At 36.9% G+C, this 23268-nt stretch overlaps 1 protein-coding gene across 10 annotated transcripts in view; it reads right to left on the bottom strand.

Moving 5' to 3' along the window:
* MAST4 (microtubule associated serine/threonine kinase family member 4) overlaps window positions 1-23268 on the bottom strand; it is a 293188-nt gene that overhangs the window by 18295 nt on the left and 251625 nt on the right. For all 10 annotated transcript variants that reach the window (XM_027732346.2, XM_039384378.1, XM_039384380.1 and 7 more), the window contains 8 exons: window positions 22145-22277; window positions 17848-17915; window positions 15701-15786; window positions 8010-8218; window positions 7134-7272; window positions 5962-6094; window positions 5076-5241; window positions 2182-2283 (listed from right to left, as the gene is read on the bottom strand). In XM_027732346.2, coding sequence (XP_027588147.2) covers window positions 2182-2283; window positions 5076-5241; window positions 5962-6094; window positions 7134-7272; window positions 8010-8218; window positions 15701-15786; window positions 17848-17915; window positions 22145-22277 — 1036 coding nt within the window. The remainder of the gene's footprint in view (window positions 1-2181; window positions 2284-5075; window positions 5242-5961; window positions 6095-7133; window positions 7273-8009; window positions 8219-15700; window positions 15787-17847; window positions 17916-22144; window positions 22278-23268) is intronic.

Genomic DNA, 23268 nt, shown 5'->3' with positions numbered 1-23268 from the left:
CCAGGGTCAACCCAGCACATTGATACAGCTCATGTATTTCTGAATATCAAGTAAGGAGGGAGCCATAGAAAAAATGTAAAACCTCCAGGATTGGTTTCTAAGTCAGTGTTAGGATTTCTAGGTTGGATTCTCTTCTGATTGCACTAGGGAAAAATTCACCGAAGCCAAATCTTCCCAAAGGAGACCAAAATCACATCTCCTCATAAGTCACTAGCTAAGGAGTGAGTATTTCTCTGAGCACAATAATGGGATATTACATCAGAATTTTATTATTCTTGATTGGTATCAGACATTCCAAACCCAAAGAAGTATTTTTAATGTCATTTTCCTTCTTCAAAACTAGTACCTATCTTTCTTCCTTCAACTTGCCTATGCCACTCAGGTCTCCTGAGCAAATAAACAATTACAATTTTCACAAAGTGTTATGCAGCTTGCTAATATGTAATAAACAGAGATGCATGATGGAACCTGGGATAAACTGTGCCATTTTTCAGTGCCCTTGTGGGACCAATCACTGCAGCCTCCATTTCTGTGAGCTGCTTCTAACACAAAGAACCCACAACTTTGCTGAAGTTTCTAAACCCCATGCTTCAAAGAAATGGCTGCTTGATTTCTTTCTTCAGACTGCCAGCTCTTACAAAGACCAAACACTTCAAAGACATCAGTCCCTAAATGAGCACCAGAGGTGCTCCATGCGGTGGGACTGATCATTTCAGTAGTTAAACCAGACTCATTCTAGTCAATTCACTTTCTCAATCCGCTGTAGCAACAGAGGCAGAATTTGCAATCCAGTTCTGGCCCAGCCTCTCACAGGGTGGCAGTCTTGAATTAACACTGTGTTTACATGGAAAAAGCATCCTGGCAATGAACCAATGCCTGGAAACAATATACTTAAGACAAGGGAATAAAACTAGTTGTGAATTTTCATTTTGTCTTTGGCAGTGGTGCCCTCTGCAGGAGAGGAAAGCAGCAAGTGGAGAATCCACTGAGGCACGACACTTTCCTCACTCTGAACTTACTCCAGACCATGAGTTACAGAGAAGCCTAAGGGTTGTTCACATAGGTCTCAGACATTCAGGGAGGGACATGCAGTTCATTAATCTCAGTCACATCACCACATCCCAAAGGAAGCCAAAGGAAGATATGTCATTTGGGACCAAGTCAATAATACTCAGAGTCTGGGTTATACTCACATTTCCCCCATGCAGCTGTGGTAAGGCCAGTTATGAACTGATTCCTAAAGCTTCTTTTTAAATGAGGTCTAAAAACAGGTAGCACAGTCTGACCACTGGACTCGTTTTTGCAAGCAATTTTCCAAGTACTCTCATGCTGACTTAACCTGTCACTTGGTTTCCTTAGTATCCCCAATGCACTTATATTCATGGCATACAGTGTTCATACCTTTCTATGGGTTCTTTTATGTAAGAGGCTTTTTTCTGCTGTGTTTACCTAGTGCTTTGCCCAGTAGGATGGCAGTCAGTGACTAGGGTTCCCATACAACATCACTTGAAAATCATGTGCAATATTCTTCATTACTGCCTCGCACAGAAACTCCCAAATAAGTCCTGTTCCATCAAGTAAAAATATAAACTCTATTACATAAACATACAGTTCTTTCATTAGCCTATGCAGGCTCACTAGTCCTAATACCTTCCTAACATTCACATTTGTGTTTTAATTCTTCTTCATACAAGGTATTAGTGCTTTATGAATGAGAATGACAATATTTCTGAATAACTAGTTTGAGTACTCATCACCTACCCTAAAACCTGGAGGAACCGATTTGCCAGGCTAAGATACTTCTGAAAAATGAAGCTGTGTATTGATTCCCCTTCTCTATTTCTGTGTTTAGTTATTTAACCGTATTAATGAAGAAACCCCATCCAACGGCTGCTTTGAAAAATTTGTTATACTTATCAACTTAAGAGAAGAGTAAATGCAAATGAGCACATGTAAAGTCTGTGAAGTCAAAAAAAAATAAAAATGGACAGTCATCATCCTGTTAAGCTCATATTACCAGTCTGAATCTATAAAATACCATTGGTTAGAATGGCATGTTGTCATACGGCTTATCGTGACAGAGGTTTCCCAAGTAAAACAAACAGATGAACAAAAGCTCCCAGCGCTGAATACAGAAGCCATTTCTAGAACATTAACAATGTAAAATTAGTGCCTCCTAACCTGTTCCCAATCTTTCCAAAGGATTCTGCCTGAGCAGCAGGGTAATCAGATCCTGGGCATCTGGAGGTGGTGCTTCATCCTTTTCAGGCCAGTTGATTTCATCTAAAAAACCCCAGAAAGTTGTTTGTTATTACTTAAGTCTGATCCCAGCATTCAGCACAAACTGTGTGAAAGCTCTCATCATCACCTAGCAGCAAAGCAGAGTTAAGGCAACTTTTTGAAGTTACTCTGTTGGATACCAATTACTTCTAATTTTATACTCTCTATACAGACTCCATAAACATATTATGTTCCCCTTTTCCTTTTAAGTATCCTTTAACCCAAAACACTGTTTAGCAACAGAATACAAGAATGCTTGGCTCATGGAAAACTATTTCAAAATATTAGCACAACTTGTACAGTCTTCTCCCTGCACTCCCAATCATGGTTTAAATTGTAGCTGTGTTCCATGGAAACCGTTGTTAAGATGGACACTGCTCACCTGACCAAGCACTTGCTTGGTCACATCTGTATTTCTTCCATAATGTTGGGAGACTCACTGAAGTCATTACTCCCATGACTAAGGGTCCAGGTATCACTCTGTTCTGGAGACATACACAACAATGGAACTTTTCTTCAAGAGTCTCATACTTCCAAGGAAAACCACCTTCTCCTCTACTGACTCTTATACTACTATGGCTTTTGCACTTCATGGCAAGCTGGACATAAATCATGCAATCAAGACAGGATATCCTGCCTATGAACATGAACTTTCTAAAAGCCTACATAGCAAGTTTTGTCTGGCTTTTAGCAGAAGCTGCCTCCACAAATGCAATACATTTCAGGTTTTAGACAAAACTCTGCAGACGTTTCTTGGAAGGTACAAGGATTTTGGTGACAGAGAAATAGAACATTAGGAGCTCAGGAAATACAGAAGGCTGTTAAGGATTTTGCTGTCATATGATCTAGACTTCTTCAAAATAATTGTACCTGGAGAAATAATCATAAAAAGCTACATACAAGTTTAACCTCCGTATTTCAGACTTTAAGGAAAAGTACTGAAATAAACAGGCATGAAATGTAATCTGTTTCTGGAGCAATATTTTAAACTCCTATCACTTTTGGCATGTAAGTTTACACTGATGCCTCCCACAGTTTTCCTTTGGGGAGGAAACCTGGGGGCAGGAAAGGCAACCTACAAAGAAGGCAATGGTAAGATTTTAAAATAGAATTTCAAGTAGAATATAGATTTTGCCCACAATAACTGGAATAAAAGTCTAGGCTACAGTTTGGGTTCTTCAACACAGCTTTTACAGTTGAATACAAAGGGATCATTTATTTTAGCACAGGAAACTTATCCAACAAGAGTTCTTCTAGAAACACTAAGAATTATTTCAGTAAATAAGAATATCTAAAAAAAAAGAAAAAAATGATAAGTCAACATCAGAACAGGAAACTAGGCTGATCAACAGCCTTGGAGAGTGAGTGGAAATAGATCAGGTTAACAAATACACTTCAACAAATAATTTATGTAAGATAAATGGACACATTTAAACAGATAAAGTTATTTACATAAGCATCAGCTAGATTGTAACACGTTTTACAAAATGTAAAATTAATGCCACAAGCCAAATAAAGTCTGAAGTGCAACTTTTGTCATTAATTTTAAGACTATTCCCTCCCCTTCTCCAAGTCAGACAGTATAAGGATAAAAACACAGGTGCACATGTCCAGAAATGCAATAAAACCATGAGTTATTTCCATGTTTTCCTGCCTACAGCTTCCACTGCAGTTTAAATCTGATTTGGGAAATAAAGCATGAATATGTATTGCAGCCACAAGGCATTCACAAAAAAGACATAATTTGCTCCTTGTGTTAATTAAATAGTTCCTTCCTTTTGCCACTCAGGCCTCAGCATATCACATCAGAAAACAACATGGTTATAAATTTATAAATCCACAAACAGCTAGGATATTGTATAAAGAGGTTACAGGCATTTCAATACAGTTTACAAACAAGCCTGGCTTTCAACTTCAGAGATGGAGGAAAGCAAGATGATGACAGTGTCTCCTTAAGTACAAAAGGGGATTTGTTGCATTCTCAGAGAATAAGGAAACAGAGGTGCATTCTGAGCTTCTGGACATTTTAAGCAGACCATTAAAACAGACTGGGAAATAGTAACAGAGGTGCCATTTTGTTAAACTTGTGTCATAAATAGAGACTCTCTACATCTATGCACCTGGGAAATTTATAGAAACAGCATAGGATAGTGAACAAGTCTGTTTAATTATCATTCAGTTTTGTCACAAGCCATATAACACTTAGGGTCAATTTGCAGGTTAAGATCTAAAAGGTTACTGAATTTTAAATGGAAGAAGAACAGCTGCCACAGAAATAACAGTACACTACAACAATCACCAATTAAATCATTAACAATCTGTGAACTGAGTTTGTTTCCTTCTCTTTCTCAGTATTTATTATTCGGGAGACATTTGTTTTAGAGTTTATTACATATTTGTTAATTTCTTCCTTGTGCCATGAGGCATTTTCCCATTTATGCAAATTTATTTTAACTGTTTCTTCTCTGCTACAATTTATTTACCAAAGACTGAAATCACTATTGCCACAGTAGGACGACTTTTTTACTGATACTGCTTTGCTTTTCCAAACAGTGCAGCTTAACCATTGTATTATATATCATTGAATTTCTGTACTTAGAAACAATATATAGTAAGTTCGGCTTTTAATCCGTATTTATTCTTACTACTTTGCTAGCAAATTGTGTTTTACAATATTACAATAATGGTGGATTTTTTGAGCAAAACTAGTTTGAAAACCTGGTCTATCAGTAAAGTTGTAAATACATTTACTATTAACAGAAATTGAATCATATTTTTTTTGTGATTATCCTCACCACTGATTACTTGTCCAAACAGTTCTTCTGGTGTATCTCCAAAGAATGGCACACATCCAACAAGAAATTCATAAAGAATAATTCCCATAGCCCACCAGTCCACTGGTTTTCCATAACCCTGTCTCAGTATCACTTCAGGAGCTATGTATTCAGGTGTACCACAGACCTAAAAGAAAGAAAACAAGCATGATGGTAAATGAGTCTAACTCAGCTATGTCACATTATTTGTAATTTTTGAAATGTAAATTAATATGGAAACATGGAAAAATGGAATTCTGTCAGGTTTAGTCTGCTAAGTCTGCATAACAGCTAATGCTTTTAGAACAACTTACCTATATTAAGAAGCATCATAATCAACATTTGTGTATCTGTGATGCAAAGAACAATCTGTGCTTTGTAGATGGGAGCCCATCATAGCAAGTATTTTATGTAACTTACAACATATCCTTATGTTTGCATGGGAGTTGTGGTGGTTTTATCTTACAGAACTTCTACAGTGAACAGATTGTGAGCAATGGTAATGAGGCATGCTTAAAGGAAAATGGGCCATAGCACCGATTTTAGCACCCTTGGTTCTACAACGCATAATGAGCTCCACAAGTACTCTGTTGAGACATCATAATTCCTCATAAAAACAGGTTCCATTTGTCTCTCTCACAGATTAACTTGCACACAATTAGGTTGTTCATCTTACTAATAGATCCTAATGCAGAAAGAAAAAAGCCTAGAACAATCTGCAAGGCATCAATAAAAATAAATGACATATTCAGTTGGAAAACCAGAGCAGAAATAACAATGGTTTATTTGGTATTATGGCACATTCTGCTGGCAAAACATTATTTCATGTGAACACTCAATGTAGAAATAAAAAAAGGCCATTTCTTACTTGTTTGTCAAGGAATTCTCTGGCATCCTTCTCAATATGACCCTCATAGAGATTGGTAGTCAAACTCATTAGCCCCACTTTTGACAGGCCAAAGTCTGTAAGCTTTATATGGCCCATGGATGTTACTAATAAACTGAAAAATCGAAAGATTTTAAGTTATAGTGATATAATTCAACTTTATGTGCTTATAATTGTTATTACTGCTATAATACCTAGAGAAAAAGGTTTCAATAGCACTGTAAAAGTATAAACACAGCTTAAGAAGTGATTTAACTAGGTACAAAATAAACACGTTAAAAATCTCAGTCTTACTTTTGTAACTATTATTATCAGAGGTAAACAAACTTTTTATGTGTTATTGAACTACAGAAGTCCTGAGAGCTGAATGCTAGAAGCTAGAAGGAAGCTATCATCTGAGAGACCTAAAATAGGGTACATGTCGCTTTTGAAGTGATGTGAGCATTTCCAGTCCGGTATGAGGTGGATCATGCATTTGAAAAATCTCTCAGATATTAAGCTAGTAACTAACACTTCACTGTCCTAAGGTATCATGCTCTATGAAGGTATTGTCAGTTAACACCCAAGACTCCAATTCTTTTTCTTTTTTTCTTTTTTAATCTGAAACAGGAAGAAGATTAATGGAGTTTCAATGGCCTTACTTTGTACTTCAGCTACTTGCTGTAATGTTAATTTGTATGTATAGGAGTAATACTGTACTTCTCAATATTGAAAATAAAAAACCCAAACCCCTGAAAAAACAAAATCGCCCCCAAAAATCATGCAACAAGAAACATTTCTCCATTTGTTCAATTTTGTCTTCATATATGCAGATATCTGCAAGTTAATGATATTTTGTATTAAACAGTGGTTGAACCATACTTTGAAAAAACTTTTCCTTACTAACCAAATGCATTCCCCTCCATTTCAAACAGAAAAGTAAACCTTTTTTTTTTTTAGCTACTCTGATAGCCCCTTTCATCTTAAACGCAGAAAATTCTTAATTAGCTCTTTTGGAAAAAAATATATTTTCTGTAACTTCAAGTAATGAAAATTCAAATATTGTGAATTTGCATATCATTCACTAGAAAAAAAAATATTCAAAGCAAGTTTAAATCTTTCACATTTTATCTACCAATTCAAAGTCCTCTTTCAGTTGTATTCCATACACATACTTGTCTGGTTTCAAATCCCTATGTACAATTCCATAATTATGAAGGTATTCCAAGGCCAGAACAGTCTCTGCAAAGTACATCCTTGCCATGTCTACAGGTAAGGGACCCATATTCTTCATCAAAGTAGCACAGTCTCCACCTGTGGAAATAGGACAAATGTTCCAGATGATGCTATAAAGTCTGAGGTGTATCAGTATAAACCATATATGATGCAGAAAGGGACCCAAACAACAGTCATAAATGTTTATTTTCTAATCAGATGATTCAACTGAACATGTGACCCCACGAACTACTGTACTGGAAACACACTGGGAAGCTGGGAGAGAGCAGTACAAAGATTAATCTGAAACCAATAAAGTACATGCTGCTACTTAAGGGAATAAAAGGTGAAAAAAAAGAAAAAAAAAGTGTCAGGGGCAGGGAAGCCCACACAATGCTTCTGTCCACTGTTCGCCTTCAGCATTAGCATCTTTTCAAATTGTCTCCTCTTTCCTATTTCTCTGTAAAAATAACTATTACAAATATCCCCACACGTACTAATGAAAATCTGAACTCTAGAAAAAAAGCAAACATTTCCACGTGAACTCTGAATGATAGCACACTTCTGATTACAGTCTATAGGAAACTTACCCTAAGAGCAGTTATTTCTCATTATAGTTGGAGCACAAGTGTTCTACAAGCTGTTTACTGGGGGATAATGACTGGGGGAAAAAAAACCCACAAACACCTTGCTGTTGGATCTAGATCCTAAATCTGAACTGCTAGAATACAGAGGACACACGGGAGGGCTTTCTAATAAGTATCATATGGGTTATTTTTCTTTCTTGGTGTAAGAAAACTCTCTTCCTCCTCTGTAAAACAGAACAGACATTTTACCTTCCACATATTCCATGACCATGCATAAGTGACGTCTTGTTTCAAAGGAGCAATACATGCTGACAACAAATGGATTTTCTGCAAATGTCAGGATATCACGCTCAACAAAGGCCTGTTGAATCTGGTTTCGGAGGATGAGATTTTGCTTATTAATTTTCTTCATGGCAAATCTTTGTCTGGTTTCTTTGTGTCTCACAAAATAAACCGCGCTAAAAAGTTCAAATGGGAGGGACAAAGAAAAAAAGTCTGATTAACTATTAAAAATACATTTTTAAACAAATTTTTTTTTTTAAAAAAACGGTATATATATTATATAGGAGACTTGTTTTAAAGTTGTTGGCTGTCTTTCACATTAAAGAATGATTACAAATCTCATTTTGCTTCATAACTGGGATGAATCTCAGTCAACACAAATTAGTATGCAAACTAAAACCATGCAGCTCTCCTCCACTTTCCTCTCACTCCCCCAAATAAACAACAGATATAACAGCAAATGCTCTCAGCTCAGGTAGATTTTGGGCATCCCCATTAACAAAGGATTACATATGAAACCCAGCTATGGCACAGTGCTACAAATCATTGTGACAAATGCTCATTCTGTAGGTCTGCTGTAAGGTAAACATGACTCAGACTCAGTCCTGGGGATTTTAAAACACGACACAGGCTTTTTATGAAGGTTGCTCAGAAGTTGCTCGTTGGGGTGGTTCCCTCATCACAAGGTGCAAAATCCTCTGTCCTTTTTTCAGTCCCTGACATCAGCACTGACCTCTATCAGAGGCAGGTCACCAGTAGGTAACCTGAAACAAAGATCACTGCATCAACCACATGGTAATAGGGGACTATGATGTATCTTTACAAGCAGAATTTCCACTCGGCTGCTGGGTACAAAGTTTCCTGTGAGTCTGGTTAGATAAGGCAAAGGCAGTGAGGGAAGGAAAGGGAAAGAAAACCTCACTTGGGCAAACACTGTTGTCTTTCAAAGCTAAGGAGAAGGAATCACCCTGCTGCGAAACACTGACACAGGACATTGCTGCATTTCTCAAAATCCCTTGGGGCAAATCCTAAAAATGTTTGCCCTGCTTGAAATCTACTTTGTAGCATTTAATGCTTATACCACCTCCAGAATACAATTACCACAGTAGTAAGTGTTTATGGAAAGAAAGGACTCAAAGGAGAAAACGGGGAGGGGGGGGCAGAGGGGCGGGTGGGCGGAGGGGGAAGGGAATAGGACTCAATTATGGAGTTTTTAAATTTTAAATTTATTGTCCCCAGGAGGTCCAATTATCAGCATACAATTACTTAAACACAAAAAGCAACTCTTGCCTTACTATTTCTATGAAGATCTTCCCAGGAGCAGGGAAGATAAGGAGCAGGCAAAACACACTACACAATTATGAAAGTAGATGAAAACTACCTTGGACAAAACCCAAGGCAAGCCCAACCCTTCGTGCCTCCTACTGAGTCTCACTCCCTTCTGCCTCTCCCAAGCTGGAATACAGCCTGAGCTGAAATTCAGCTCCAGCACTCCTCACTGCTGGCTTCATGCCTTTTGTCCTGCACCTCTTCCTACTGCTCCCCTCATCCTCACTTCTCTCTCCACTCTTTCATTACAACTCTTTCCCTTGCTTTTCTTTCCCTTATGTTTTGGTTTTCCTCTCTTATTTGTTGCCATCAACTGTCTTTCAGCCTTAGCTTCTTAATCTCCTGTAATTTCATCTTTTCTTTTCCCTGTTTCAGTCCCCCTATGCACTGGTGGAATATAGAAAAGTAATGCCTGAAACCTCAGTCCTTTAAAAAAACTAGTTATATGAATGAACTGAGGACTAACTGAGGAGTTGGCACACAGATATTCCTCAGGAGTTTTAGACTGGACAGTGTGCCAAGATGCACTTGTGAGAGGCAGATAGTTCCAGAGCATATTATTATAGATTCTTAATAAATTCTCCCTGCCAATTGCATGCATCTGCAAGATCATTACTACCATATTTAAAAATTATTAACCATTAAGCTTCAAAGACTGTTTAGCCCACTAAATATCTGGGACATGCTGGCTATATTTTCCCAGCTGTCTAAACTGCATTCTCCAGTCTTACATCACAAGCCGAAAACTGTATGACTCCTCTGGGATTCTGTAATTCCTCAGGAAAACACTGTTTATTTTAAGTGTACCAGACTCCAAAGACAACTGCGACGCAATAGTCTTCCTCATTCTTACATACGTATACACTGTTTATGCTACAAAAAGTGCTTTTAAATTATCTTTAACATACAAAAATGTCTACCATCCTCACGTCCTCCCATCACAGTAACCCTAGCAAACAGCATTTATACTTTATGAAGAAAACTATGCCCCAGCCAGCAGCATGTTTATCATTAAATGCTGTTCATGACCTTCAGTATATAATAAAGATAATTTCAAATTTAAGGATTCTTTGACACAAAAACAGTGTAGGAAGAACACCCAGATTGCCCTGTTGATCCATTCAATAACAGTGGCATGCTCTGTCTGCCTGCAAAGCCTCAACTAGAGTGGTAGTGTTGCAGTACTCCAATGGTTTCAAGTGAAGAATTTGCCTTCCTTTCTCCCCCCAGCTTTCTGTTTTCATAACATGGTGACAAGCATTTCCAAAACATCCCCTAATTTCACTGTGCAAATTTCAACAGGTATGCAAGTGCTCTGTATTTTACCGATGCTGTAGTTCAACATAGCAAATACAGTTCACTTTTCAAGAGAAACAAGAACATTCATCAACTTTAGCACTGTTCAAACATTACCTTATTTCACTTCCAACATAAATCTCAGCTTGAAAAAGTATCTCCATAATATCGCTAACTAGGCACAATTATCAAACACTGTGCACCGTTAAGATCACAAAAAAAAGATGACAAAATATTTAACTGGTTTCCTGAATTAGTCCAAATTAAATATTATGAAATCAATCACTCCAATCTTACAGCAATGACTCCTGTTTTTTCTCTAAATTGAAAATCTTTAATTACTGAAAAAAGTCAGGCAGGCTTCAGGGCTAGTTTACAGCTCTTCAGTAACTTAAAATTTTTAGAGCCATTTTACAATTTATTCTACATTCAGTGCTTAGGGCTAATATAGCCATATCACTTGCTTTTACCAAATTTTCTAATCTGTCAAAAGACCTTGAACTCCTTGTGGAGACACAGGTACTGTACTTGTTGCTTAAAAATTTCACCTGCTGACCACGTGAAATTCATTTTCACAAGTAATTTCCTCGGAAGAGACTGTTAAATACTGTACTAGCCTGGAATTATGTCTGACGTAGCCTCCAGTGAAGAGAAGCTACTTCTGAGGTTGTGATTCATGTTGCAGCAATATGCTAAAGTGTACAGATAGTTATTTAAGATTAGAATTTAAAAGCAGCACTGCACCATATCATAGCTAGGCAATGTCCATGACCAGATCAGAGTTATATGGGGGTAAGGGGAAAGGCTATCTGGAGCACTGCAGCGGTCCTGACATAAGCATTCAATGCTTCTGAGCTCTGGGACAATCTGGGACAATATCAGACTTATCCCAGTCTGCCTAGAAAGAAATGAGAAGCTGGCCACATGATGAAGAGAACATGATGGCTTTGATCCTTCTCTCACAACTGGTACTCGTCCTAGTTGTTCTAATATGCCATCAATTTTGAAAAATTAAACCACCCTTCCATAGCTAACAGTAGAAATGCTTTCTATCTTCATGGAAGCTAGTAACTAGTAAACGCAGATTCAAAGTGATTTAAACCGGTGTCCAAAATTCTGATGGGTAAACTGTCTGGTGCTACTTAAGTGAACCTACAAAGCCACATATCCCCCTCTCCCCTTCCACTTCTGAACTGGTGGTTGCCAGGCTGATGATGAATTAACTTGAGCGATGGGAGTTTTATTCTACAGCTGAGTAACTTCCTTAGTCCCATTCCCACTACAGTACTATCAACAGAGTAGAGAAGGGGCAGGAATATTCACAGGTTAGGTGCAGCAGCTGCTCAAGATAACACTGCTTCCGAGTTTTTAAATTTATCAAGCAACACCATTAGCCAGTATGTCATGTACATATTGGCATTATCATCCCTGCAGAAGTAAAAGCATTCCAGGTAGGACGAAAAGGGATATCATGCATTTGGTTTAAGCAGATACATTTATAAATTGGTGAAGATGTATTGAACTAACATAACTCACTTCCCTGAGATCAAATGTAATCTTTATTTTGTTGAGCTGTTTCAGGAAACCACGCTGATATTAACTTGAGTTGGACTACTACTACCTGCTACCTCTTGCAAGTTGGAATATGGAAAAAATGTTGCTGTGATTGCATAAAAAGTTTAAAATTTGGGAAGTATGAAAAGTTTTGACTGGCTGAAAAAAGTCATATAGACAGCTTGTGAAACCCTTAATGACTTGGCCAGAATCCTACACTGTTTACTGATTCACAGCTTGTTAAACTTCTTGTATATTCCTAGCCATTCCCAAAAGCCTCATCTATGACACCTCATCTACTATACAGTCATTCAATTGCTCTATAAATGAGTTTACCCAATCAATTAAAAGTAGAGAACTGCTAAGATATTTACCCAAACCTTCACAAAACCAATAGTTTACATTTAAACTCATAAAGTTTAGCATATCTAACAAATCTCTGCTACAGCATGCCAAGACCAACAAATGTCAAGCAGTCAAAACTTTCTATTTCACTAATAAAGGCAAAAACACCACAGCAAAATAAAAGAACAGAGGTTTCCTTTAATTGATTCAGAATCAAACCCTCCATTATAGCCTCAAAATAAGTAAAATATTACTACAGAATACTGAATCTTTAATAAGTCAGAGCACAAAACATGTGCAATGACATTTTTTGAGAATAAATCAATGAAGCACAGGTAGAATTCACACATCTTTAGATGATTTCCAAAAATTAGTGGCCTGGAAAAAGACACAAGGGAAAAAATAATCCTTGTAGCATAACAACAGTAACTTTTATTTCAGCTGTTTACATTTGTAAATGAACTGCAAAAAATGTCTTTAGGACAATTTATTGCTTTATATTCACAAGAAACAGATATCATTGGTTTATTACACTACATTTTGTAGATGGGTTAGAAAGCATTTAGGTTATCTTAATGAGCTCCCCTTTAAACTTGACCATAATTTTTGAGTAAATTAACCATCAACTGTACTGGTGCCAACAGAAAAAAGAAAAACTCACTTAATAAAGATTAAAAAATGGTCTGTTGATTTTACAGTCTGTCCCACTTGTCTGATATACCATGGTGGAGATTTTCAAGGACACAGGTCGTTTTGAAAAAGTGGTAACCAAGAGAATTTAGCAGCTCAAGCCTCCTCAACTTACAATATTCAATAGGTGCTAAAATCACTTTTAAAAGTGAGTAAATACTTTTAGAAGTTTATTGTCTGACATTTCACTGAGGGTGTTTCTTTCCCTCTACATGAATTGTAAGGGGCCGTTTGTTTTCTTGTTCTTGATTTTTCTTCTAAGAAGTAATGATTTAAAAGAAAAATCCAAATCAACAAAATCTACCTTTGTTATTACTTCCTTAATGATGGAAGTAATAGCACTCTACTAAATTGATGAGCTTTTCAATTTCCACTAATACTATCACAGTATAACCTGTCAGCCTACTCCTGTTTTTACATTTGCTAAAGATGATGATTCATGAACAAACTGAATACACTCCAAGGTATTAATTCTCTATCACCTCTCCTTCTCATATTTATCAGGGTCTCATCCAATTTTTACAGCATTACATTGCCAATTTTGCTTGTTATTGGCTTTTATAAGGTATTTCGTAAGTGTTGATTTTCCCAGCCACAAACATGAGGGGAAAAAAAATCATGTGTGTCATGGAAGGCCATGGCTTTTCCTCTGTTCTTTCCAGCTTTTCAGATCCTTAATTATCTCTGGTTTCAGATGGGCAGTTGTCTCCAGTCTGTATTTCTTAATGGCTCATTGAAGCTCCTTCTGCCTGTAACACCCACGGAGCAAGAACCACAGAACTTCTGACTTCAGCTTTCAGGCCTCACACTGCTGACTACATTATGCCCTTCTGCAGCTGCTCCCTCCTCCCCCCATCCCTCAGCAACCAAAAACTGCTGGGAGGCTGGACAGATTCAATGACTCTTGACACTTCTTTCTCCAATGGGGGCCCACCCAACACAGTTCCTCCTATCCTCCTCCAGTAAGACAAAGAGATGAAAGGAGGAATGGAGGGGACTTAGAATCTGCCAAGGAAAGGAGAAAGGGGTGCAGCCAGGGAGGGGTGCAGCATCTACTGCTAACTGCTGAAAGGCTTTTGAGGTAGTGAGGTAATTGGGAGAGGCTGACATACAATAAGCAACGAGTTTGCCTGTGGAGAAATTCTGAGAAAATGGAGCAGAGGTTGACTAGTGAGAAGTTGTATTTGAATATTTACATAACTTTAATTCAAATTATGCTATTTCCTTCAGGATTTTTGCTGAGCTAGGTAAACACATCTGGACACAAATAGCCTTCACACAAGTTACCACGACCAACAGTATTAAATGCCTCCTGTTCCAGAACTCAGAGTCACCTTTAACTAAATATCATCAGAGAGATAATCAGCCTCAGGCCATTAAACAGGCACAGAAACTCCAGTGGGTATACCGCAGGTGTTCCTTCTCCTATGTCCAGGATTTCTTCAAAGAGTGCTCAGTCGTATCAGGTCACTACTGCTTTCTGCCTCAAGCAGAGGCGGCGCAGAGCAGGGTCAGTCTAATGGGGTCTCTGCTGGAGAGCAGCACAGCCCTCCTCCACTGCCAAGTCTTATTTGGTTGTGGGCTCCTCACCTCAAGATGGAAATCTCTCTTTTTTGAACCAATATACATCCCTCCTCTTCCTGCAGATTACAGAGACCAACAGTTCCTGTCTCGATATATTTCAATGTAGAGGAGGAGCCAAACAAGGCTCTAACAGGTAGTACTGGATCAGAAGAGGTGACTGAAGACAGACACCATCACTGCACAGTACTTCCCACACATCTGGTGTTCAGGTAACGTTTGCTGTTCATTTAAGGCCCAGGTTACCAAAATGTTCTTTTAGCCTTGTGGGGATATCTCCAGATGACTGACTGACTTACAACTCACACTGGGCAGCAAGTTGTGCAATTGCTAGAAACTAATAAAGTAATGCCAATTCCTTTAAATCTAATTGGTTAAAACTTAAGGATTAGAAGAGCATCCATGGAGAACACTGCTTCCCTACTTCAGGAAATTTATTTCTATTTCACCTATATTTTTAGGTCAAGTAAGCACTTATTTTTATCAATCCGTCTCCCTACAAATGAAGTTTTATTCTGTCTCATATCTGCATAAGCACAGGCTCTTTCCAGTATTATAAAGGTGACTTTAAATTTGCCTTTTCATTTATTCAGGTTTTATCTATAGCAGGATACCCACTTCTGAAAAATCTTAGTGGTTTAATATTCGGTACTTTAATTTACCGCAGCACACAGTAATTAATTATTGCCTAGCAAACTTTCCAAAAACTTGTAAACTCAAATATTAGTAACAAAACAGAAAAGTAAAATGAAAAATGTGGCAGTACAAACTCACTCTCACACAAAGATCCCTGAAATAAGAAATAATGGAAAGTTAAGCAGAACTAAAATGCAAAGGACTTGTCTCACTCAGGGATTACTCACCCATAAGCTCCATTACTAATCAGTTTAATTGTTTCAAAATCACTTTCCCGAGGTTTCCTCTGCAGCTTCAGTGAGGTATTAGAGCTCTTCAAAGGAAGAGATGAGAAAGAACAAAGTTAAAACAGTACTTGTTTTCAAAATCAGGTGAAAAAACAAACAAACAAAAAAACCCAATCATCACCAGGTAAAAGCTCTGGCCAGTCAGTCACAGTCAGCACAGAGAGGGACCAAGGGACTCCTGAAGCAAAGCTGCTTCTTCATCAGACAGGTTCATCTGCTGAACCGCAGCAAACTGTCCATCTATCTACATGCAAAGGTTACAGCCATGAGGGGTTCTGGTAACGTAGTTACTGGCAACTCTTATCTGGAGTTATGGACTCCTGTGAATCCCACAAGGCTCTCGTTGGCTGTTGCCTTCCCATTTTAGTAAATCTCATATTACGGCCTGGTAGCAACAAACTGCAGATGAGTTCCTGTTTATTCAAATAAACTTTTGCACATTTCAAACTAATGTTAGGGTAGAGTGTGATATAACTTAGAATAGACTGTGAAAAGAGACAAAATGAAAGAGAAAAATATAGAAGACAAAAATGCATTAATTCTACCTTTAGAGAGTCACTTTTACCTACTTGTCAGAACTTTTTAAAAATTGAGTTGTCCTGAGTATGGCAAAACCTTTTTTCTAGCTTTAATTTTTAATTAATCTTCAATATGTGTGAATTAGAATTGGGGTTCAGGGAGGAAAGATGAGGGCACAGGACTCCAAATTCAGCATTACAAATTGACAATATAGTTTTTGAATGTTTTCCAAAACTCCGAGAAGTTCCATGATCCCTATCCAAGCAGTTCGGTAATACTTAGAATTTGAAAGTAGAGCTGGTTGGAACATTTTCAATTAAGTGCTTGCTAAAGAAAATTCAGTGCAAGATCAGTGAATATGTTAACATAATGAACTACACAGGAGGTGACAGAGAGGACACTAAATTGTTTAGCCCACTTGCCTGTCAGTACAGGATTCTTCCGAATTGCATATTTAGTATGATTGTGAACAGTCCTGTGCTTGCAAGTTACGCTTCCTGTCACTTCCCACATACGTTTATTCCACAGCTACGCTTTCAGATACTTCCAAATATCCTGTATTTTTCATTACTAATTTCATTTCACCATCTCCCTTATTTACATTCCTTTATTACACTGCATTATCCTTCTTGTATTTCTTCAGCATTTGCACAACACAAACGTTACTATTTCAGTTTCTCAGCTAACGCACCTTAGATTCTGTTAAGCACTTCAGCACTTCCTTTAAGCCTTCTAGTTATTCTGTCTGTCTTTTCTCCAGTTTGTCAGTATCCTTCCACCAAATACTGCTTGGGTGTAATACAGTATTTTAAATGCAAATGAACGAAAGCAGCAGAGTAAGAAACACCCTTTGTGTCAATTATGGAATTATGGCTTTATAAGTGGCATTTTTGCCAGAATGTCAGAAATTATTCCAATATAATATGACATGTACCGGAGAACCATGTCTCTTCTCTTACATATCAGAACTACTTTAACAGATAACCCATGCTGGCTATCATTTGTAAATACACGTAAAGTACCACTAATTACCCACACATCTCCTCAAACAACACTTGCTTTCTCTATCCACTTGAACTAACTTTCTGAATCCAGACTATTTGCTAACTTACTCATTTCTTCCTTGTCTCTCCACTGGATCTGTTCAGAGTCTCTCACTTTGATCATTAGCTGCCTCTGTGAATGGACTGTTACAAAATTTCTTTAAAATTCTTTGTTTTATTAAACAGTTTACAAGTACTTCTAGAAGAAAAAGATATACATTGATTGAACAGAAACTAAGAAAGCACTGGTGGATTTTGTGGTAAAGCTATTGCCACATGGTTGACACTAAATTCATGGAAGCTAAAGACACTAAAACATCCAGGAAAATAGGTAGAAAGTTTTGTTATAGTTTTTGAAAGCCTTCTGCCTGCTGAGCATCATGGTATTAGTGTGAGGATTAACCAATGTTTATTCAATCTGTTTACATATACCAAGAGAAAATAAAACAGACAGGGTTGGGGGGAACACAACACATTTTCTTTGCTCACATTCAGCAACAGCAGTGACATAACAGGAAAGCTTACATTTACTGATTCATCCACTTCCAGAGTTTCTGCTGTCCCACTCTCACAATTAGCTAGCTGAGCTATTTCTGGAAAGAAAGATTAAAAATTTCATTTTAAACTACAGCAAATACAAAACTAGGTGAAGCACAGAAAACCTAAAAAGTGACACCCTTCTGAAACTAATTATAAAATGGTGTCCTCATGTAGTACTTGCCAAGTAATTTTCAGGGCACCTCCAAGCATAGATTAAAAAAAAAATCCATCCAGAAAATTAAGACCTGCTATTCAGTGCCTATTTGAATTCTTCTACGAAGAATTCAATTCAGATACTTCCAAATATCCTGTATTTTTCATTACTAATTTCATTTCACCATCTCCCTTATTTACATTCCTTTATTACACTGCATTATCCTTCTTGTATTTCTTCAGCATTTGCACAACACAAACGTTACTATTTCAGTAATTCTTTATTTCAGTAATTCACTAATTTCAGTAATTCTTCTACGAAGAATTCAAATGGTCATGAAGCAATGAAAAGCAATACTGTTTTCACTGCTGAGCTAGAGAATTCCAAGATTTGTGTGTAAACTGAGCATTAAGGGAAAGACAGCACTACTCTGCTAGAACTCCTGAGGATCTCAGCCCCAGAGGGGTTAACAGTAGGCACCCTCCTTCTTGGGCTCCTTTACAGTTAAAGCAAGAGCTTTTAGTTTAGACTAAAGATGGAATCCAAATATTTTTCATCTTCTACACAGAAATACTGATAGGCCTAGCAGAATAAGCTAAACGCCCTTCTCTTAGAAGCTTATCATTTAGAGTCATAATACAGACAACTTCTCTGGGAAAGTACTATTCTGGGAGTCTACAACTTGACCAGATTATCCCTGCCGTAGGTCAACCTATGCTGCAAAGCTCCTAAGCCAACCCTGTTCTTCAGGGGGGCAGTAACTAAGAATTCATTTGGGTAATAAAAGCTAAACAGGACAGCCAGTACCCAGAAGACCCCATATACCTACTTGAATTATATACATAGTTAATTATATACCCCCTACATAGCGAAAGATGCACATTTTATCACAATTATATGCTGGGAATCAGACAGATAAGACCACCTGAAATTTGTAAGGTCCATTTTTATCTCAGGACTGTTAACTGAATTTATGAATACGAAATATAACTGAATATTCACATAGATTATGTAAACTGGATTTTTCTATATATTTCTATATGTATAATCATTATAAGTTAAATGCTGCACAACACTTACTGCAATTTTTAAAAGCAAATTAACCACATAGACAATTTTCTGTTGGAACAGCTAAAGATCTAAAAGGAGTAGCTCTTATCTGTAATCACTATTGAAAACAAAATGTATGTAAAGTGTAAGAAACAGAAGAAATTAGAATGCCACTTCAAAAGTCAAGCAGATTTTTAAAGCCTGAAAGATGCTAAAAAAAATTCCAAAAATTAAGTCAATAAATGCTGAAAAATATCTCCACTGAGAACAAACAAATCTTAAAAAAAAAAAAATTATATAGGATGAACTGGGAGTGGATTTCCCTGGGAAAAGTCACAGTTCTGTGAACATGGGGGTTTTAAAATAGAAGTGTTGATGAAACTTTTATTGTATGGGAGAGAACCAAACAAGATGGAATAATATACTTTGACAGCCCTCAACTGAAATTACTTCCATACTTCCATAAATAGCATATTAAAACGCTATCTTTTTAAACAAACTTTTGCAAAATAACCATTATCTGAAAAATCCATATTATTTGCAGGCAGTAGGTAGTAATGGGATGGAACCAAGAGCCAGCTTTCAAAACAGGGAGCTATGGAACCATTTTGCAATGCCTGAAGAGATTTTTAAAACTCATCTAAATACCATTAAACATCTGTCCTTTTTCTTTCATTGATTTAAACCATTTCTCAAGACTCATCATTCAAAACAGTAAAGATGGTAACTTAAAACACTTGGGGAAAAATTTCTCCCCAGGCAACTCTTCAGAAATGCAGCCACCACTCTCTAACTGCTGAATCTGTTGTGGTATTGCTTTCAGTACAGTATAAATTTATCTAACATTATCTCCAAATAATGCATGCATCATTTCACTCAAAGAAAGGACACTACAGCTATGGCAGCAAACAAAGGAGGTAAGTAGAGAGAGGTCTGAAGTAGGTTGCTTTTCTCTGCAGATGTCATTGCACAGTGATTTATACTGCTTATAAATATCACTTTTTTGGTAGCGTGGCAGGAAAGCATTAACACAAATCAGATGGCCTGAATTACTTGATCACAAATACACATATGTATTAATCTTTAAAATGACACACAAGTTAATTCTATTGCACAAATCTCCAACTGAATCAAAGATCAGCAATCCACACATCATACAGCTATCAGTATTTACTGACAAACCACATGGTCCATTTTTTCCCCTCAGAAAAAAATAAAACAAACAACATTTCAATTATCCTGGAATGCTTTAAAGTTTATATTATATTAATACTTAGTTTATGAACTATAATTTTAAGATGTGTCTTTGATGAAGTACACTCATGTAAAGTAGTCGGAGCAAGAGTACTCCTTACTTTTTTCCTATATCTCTCTCATAATAAACAGGTAAAAAAAAATTAATCAAAATTTTATTAGCTTAGACTCATAGATTCTTAGATTCTTGACTCATACCGAGGAACACTTTAATCCAAGTGGCCAAGAAGAGTCAACCAGAAAGGTAAGGTTCAAGTGGCAGAACCAGGGTCAATGATACAAAACCCTAAACACACACTCCAAATTACATCTTACATACTTGATCAGGGAAGAACTTATGAATTGTTGGTTTAGGACAGACCAGTAGCTCACCAAATCCAGAAGACACTTGCAGAGAATTAAGATACTTCCTGATCTTTTCCAGAAAAAAAGGGAAAACAATACTTATGTCTATTTTCCCAGTTTGGCTGGCTTCCTTGCTGTACTCCAAATCCAAGCAAAAAGCATCAAAGCTGTTAATCTGTATCTCAGATAAAAAACAGTACTAAATTTGGATGAGGAAGTTCTTCTGTGAAGATAGGAAGCAGACTAATAATAGACTTGATTTTCTTTAGGTCTGTTAATATAGCATGAATATCAGCTATAACAACGTCCAATTTAATTGAATTAGATCTAACCAAATTCCTGACAACACTGGCAGTACTGAACTTTACAAACTGCTTTAGTTCAGCAAAAAAGAGTTAAAAACACAATATGTGACACCTTTGATTTAACAACAGGAGATCATCTATCATAAGAACTAGCTAAAAAAAGTTTATCATAGTTTTTTGCTATTACTTTGTGTTATCAAGTCCTCTCTTAGTCCTGTGTCATAACACAGAAGACAAGATAATTGGCACTAGCTAGACTCATTTTTGCATGATGGCACTTCTGCCAATTTCTTCCAAAGTACAGAACTAGCACTGAACACAATGAACCAATTTCTATTTGTCACCAGTGATAGACCATGCTCTCAGGATGGCAAAGAAGATAGTTTGACTAGGACAGAGAAGTATTTTTTTTAAATTTTTTTATTTTAATTTTTTCAATTTTTAATTTTTTCAACGCTGTCCTTAAAATAATCATAAAATAGCTTGGGTTGGAAAGAACCTTAAAGATCATCTCTGCCATGGACAGGGACACCTTCCACTACACCAGGTTGCTGAGAACCCCATCCAGCCTGGCCTTGAATACATCCAGGGATGGAGCACCCACCAATTCCTTGGGCAACCTGTTCCAGTATCTCACCACTCTCACAGTGAAGAAAAATTTTGCAATGACAATACCTCCACTGGAACCCAAGTTCTCCTTACAAAAGTTTTCAACATGTACACATAAGTTACCTGGAAAAATAAATGGAATGGAAGATAGTTTTCTCACAGACTTAAAGATGCAGAAGCCTGGGGCCACTGAAAAGCAAACAGCTCAGCCCAGGTTTTTTCCTTTATACCTGTGGTTAGATAACATTTGATAACCATCAAACTATCCCAGTAAATTTCAGCTGGAGTTGAAATAAGAAAGTTGCATTGTCAGGCTGGAAAAAGATGACCAGTATCATTGACACAATGTAGTTGTGAATGATATTCAAATGGAAAAATCATATACACAACAGGTGGCCTTTTTAACGCCTTCGAGCTTGGGAGAGTACTGTGAGGGTTAGCAAATGCTTGTTCTGCTACCATCTTAACTTTACCCTTTTCAGGCACACACAGATTATCAGAATGATAAATCACACAGAGAAGGAAGAATCTAGGAACTTACAGCTCTACCAGGAGATACACTTACCTTCCAGAGGATCTTTATTTAAGCCCAGCTGGCTAATAATATACCGAGGGATGTCTGTTTTAATGCCCTGACCCTCTTTAGCATGGCCTTCAGCTGCTTCCAAAAGATAGTAGAACTCTTCAGGATCAAATTCCTAGAAGAAAAATAATCACCTTCATTTTCTCTGTTGAAATTGAATTCTTAGAGCCTAACTAAAACATCCTTTGCGTCTTCTACTGGACATATTTGACATTTCCCTATTAAAAACAATACCTCTTTATTCTATTATTAGTAGTTTATTAATCTATTCTGATTTTTCTGTATCATAACATACTGTAAGCAATGAAATTCCATACCATTACTTCAGAGCCTTACTTTATAGGAATAGTATGCCTTCAAAACTTCACATAATACTGAGTGAAATGACCTATAATCAGCAACAATAACATTTCAAATAGAGAAGACTATCTCCCTGCATCTGGTTGCCTACAAAAATACACTACAGAAACAAACTGTAAATATATTGTACTACAATTTTTACTTCTAAATGAAATTTGAAGTATTTTTAATCAATATATATGCACTGTGTTTTATGGAAAATACAATTAAATAAATCGATAGACAAAATTGTTAAGTTGATAAAAAAATATTTGAACTTCATTGATCCAATTGTTCCACATCTAGAAATGAAACATTTTCCTTTGGGAACTAACTATATTGTAACTCTCTTTTATAACATACCTAAAAAGGCAAGCCTAAACAAGCAACAAAAAGGAACAAAAAAAAATAGAAATTCAAAACTGCCTATTCCCAAGTTCCTTGGAAATACTTTAATTTTACTACCTTTATAGATTATAAAAATAAGAATGCATTTAAAGGAGCAAGAAAGTTTATTAAAAGGTTTGTCAGATTTTTTTTTAGTAGAATTTCTCTCTCTACCAGCATGAATTCCTACCAAAACATCTCTTCAGGGCTGTTGCATTCTTCAAGATGTTTCTATAAACAGGTGCCATGCTTAACAGTGTCAAAACATGATGAGTCATGAAACACTGATGTAACAAAACAGACTTTTTCCTCGAGTAAGTTCATCTCTGTCACAAATACCTGTGGAAGCCAGGCAGACTGCTGAGCTAGCTTCCCCAGCT

Source organism: Pipra filicauda, unplaced genomic scaffold, assembly GCF_003945595.2.
Source record: "Pipra filicauda isolate LSUMZ 115617 unplaced genomic scaffold, ASM394559v2 scaffold34_size3990699_pilon, whole genome shotgun sequence".
In the NCBI taxonomy this organism is placed as follows: Eukaryota; Metazoa; Chordata; class Aves; order Passeriformes; family Pipridae; genus Pipra; species Pipra filicauda.
The sequence above is the reverse complement of the archived record's forward strand: the minus strand, read 5'-3'. Positions and strand labels throughout refer to the sequence as shown.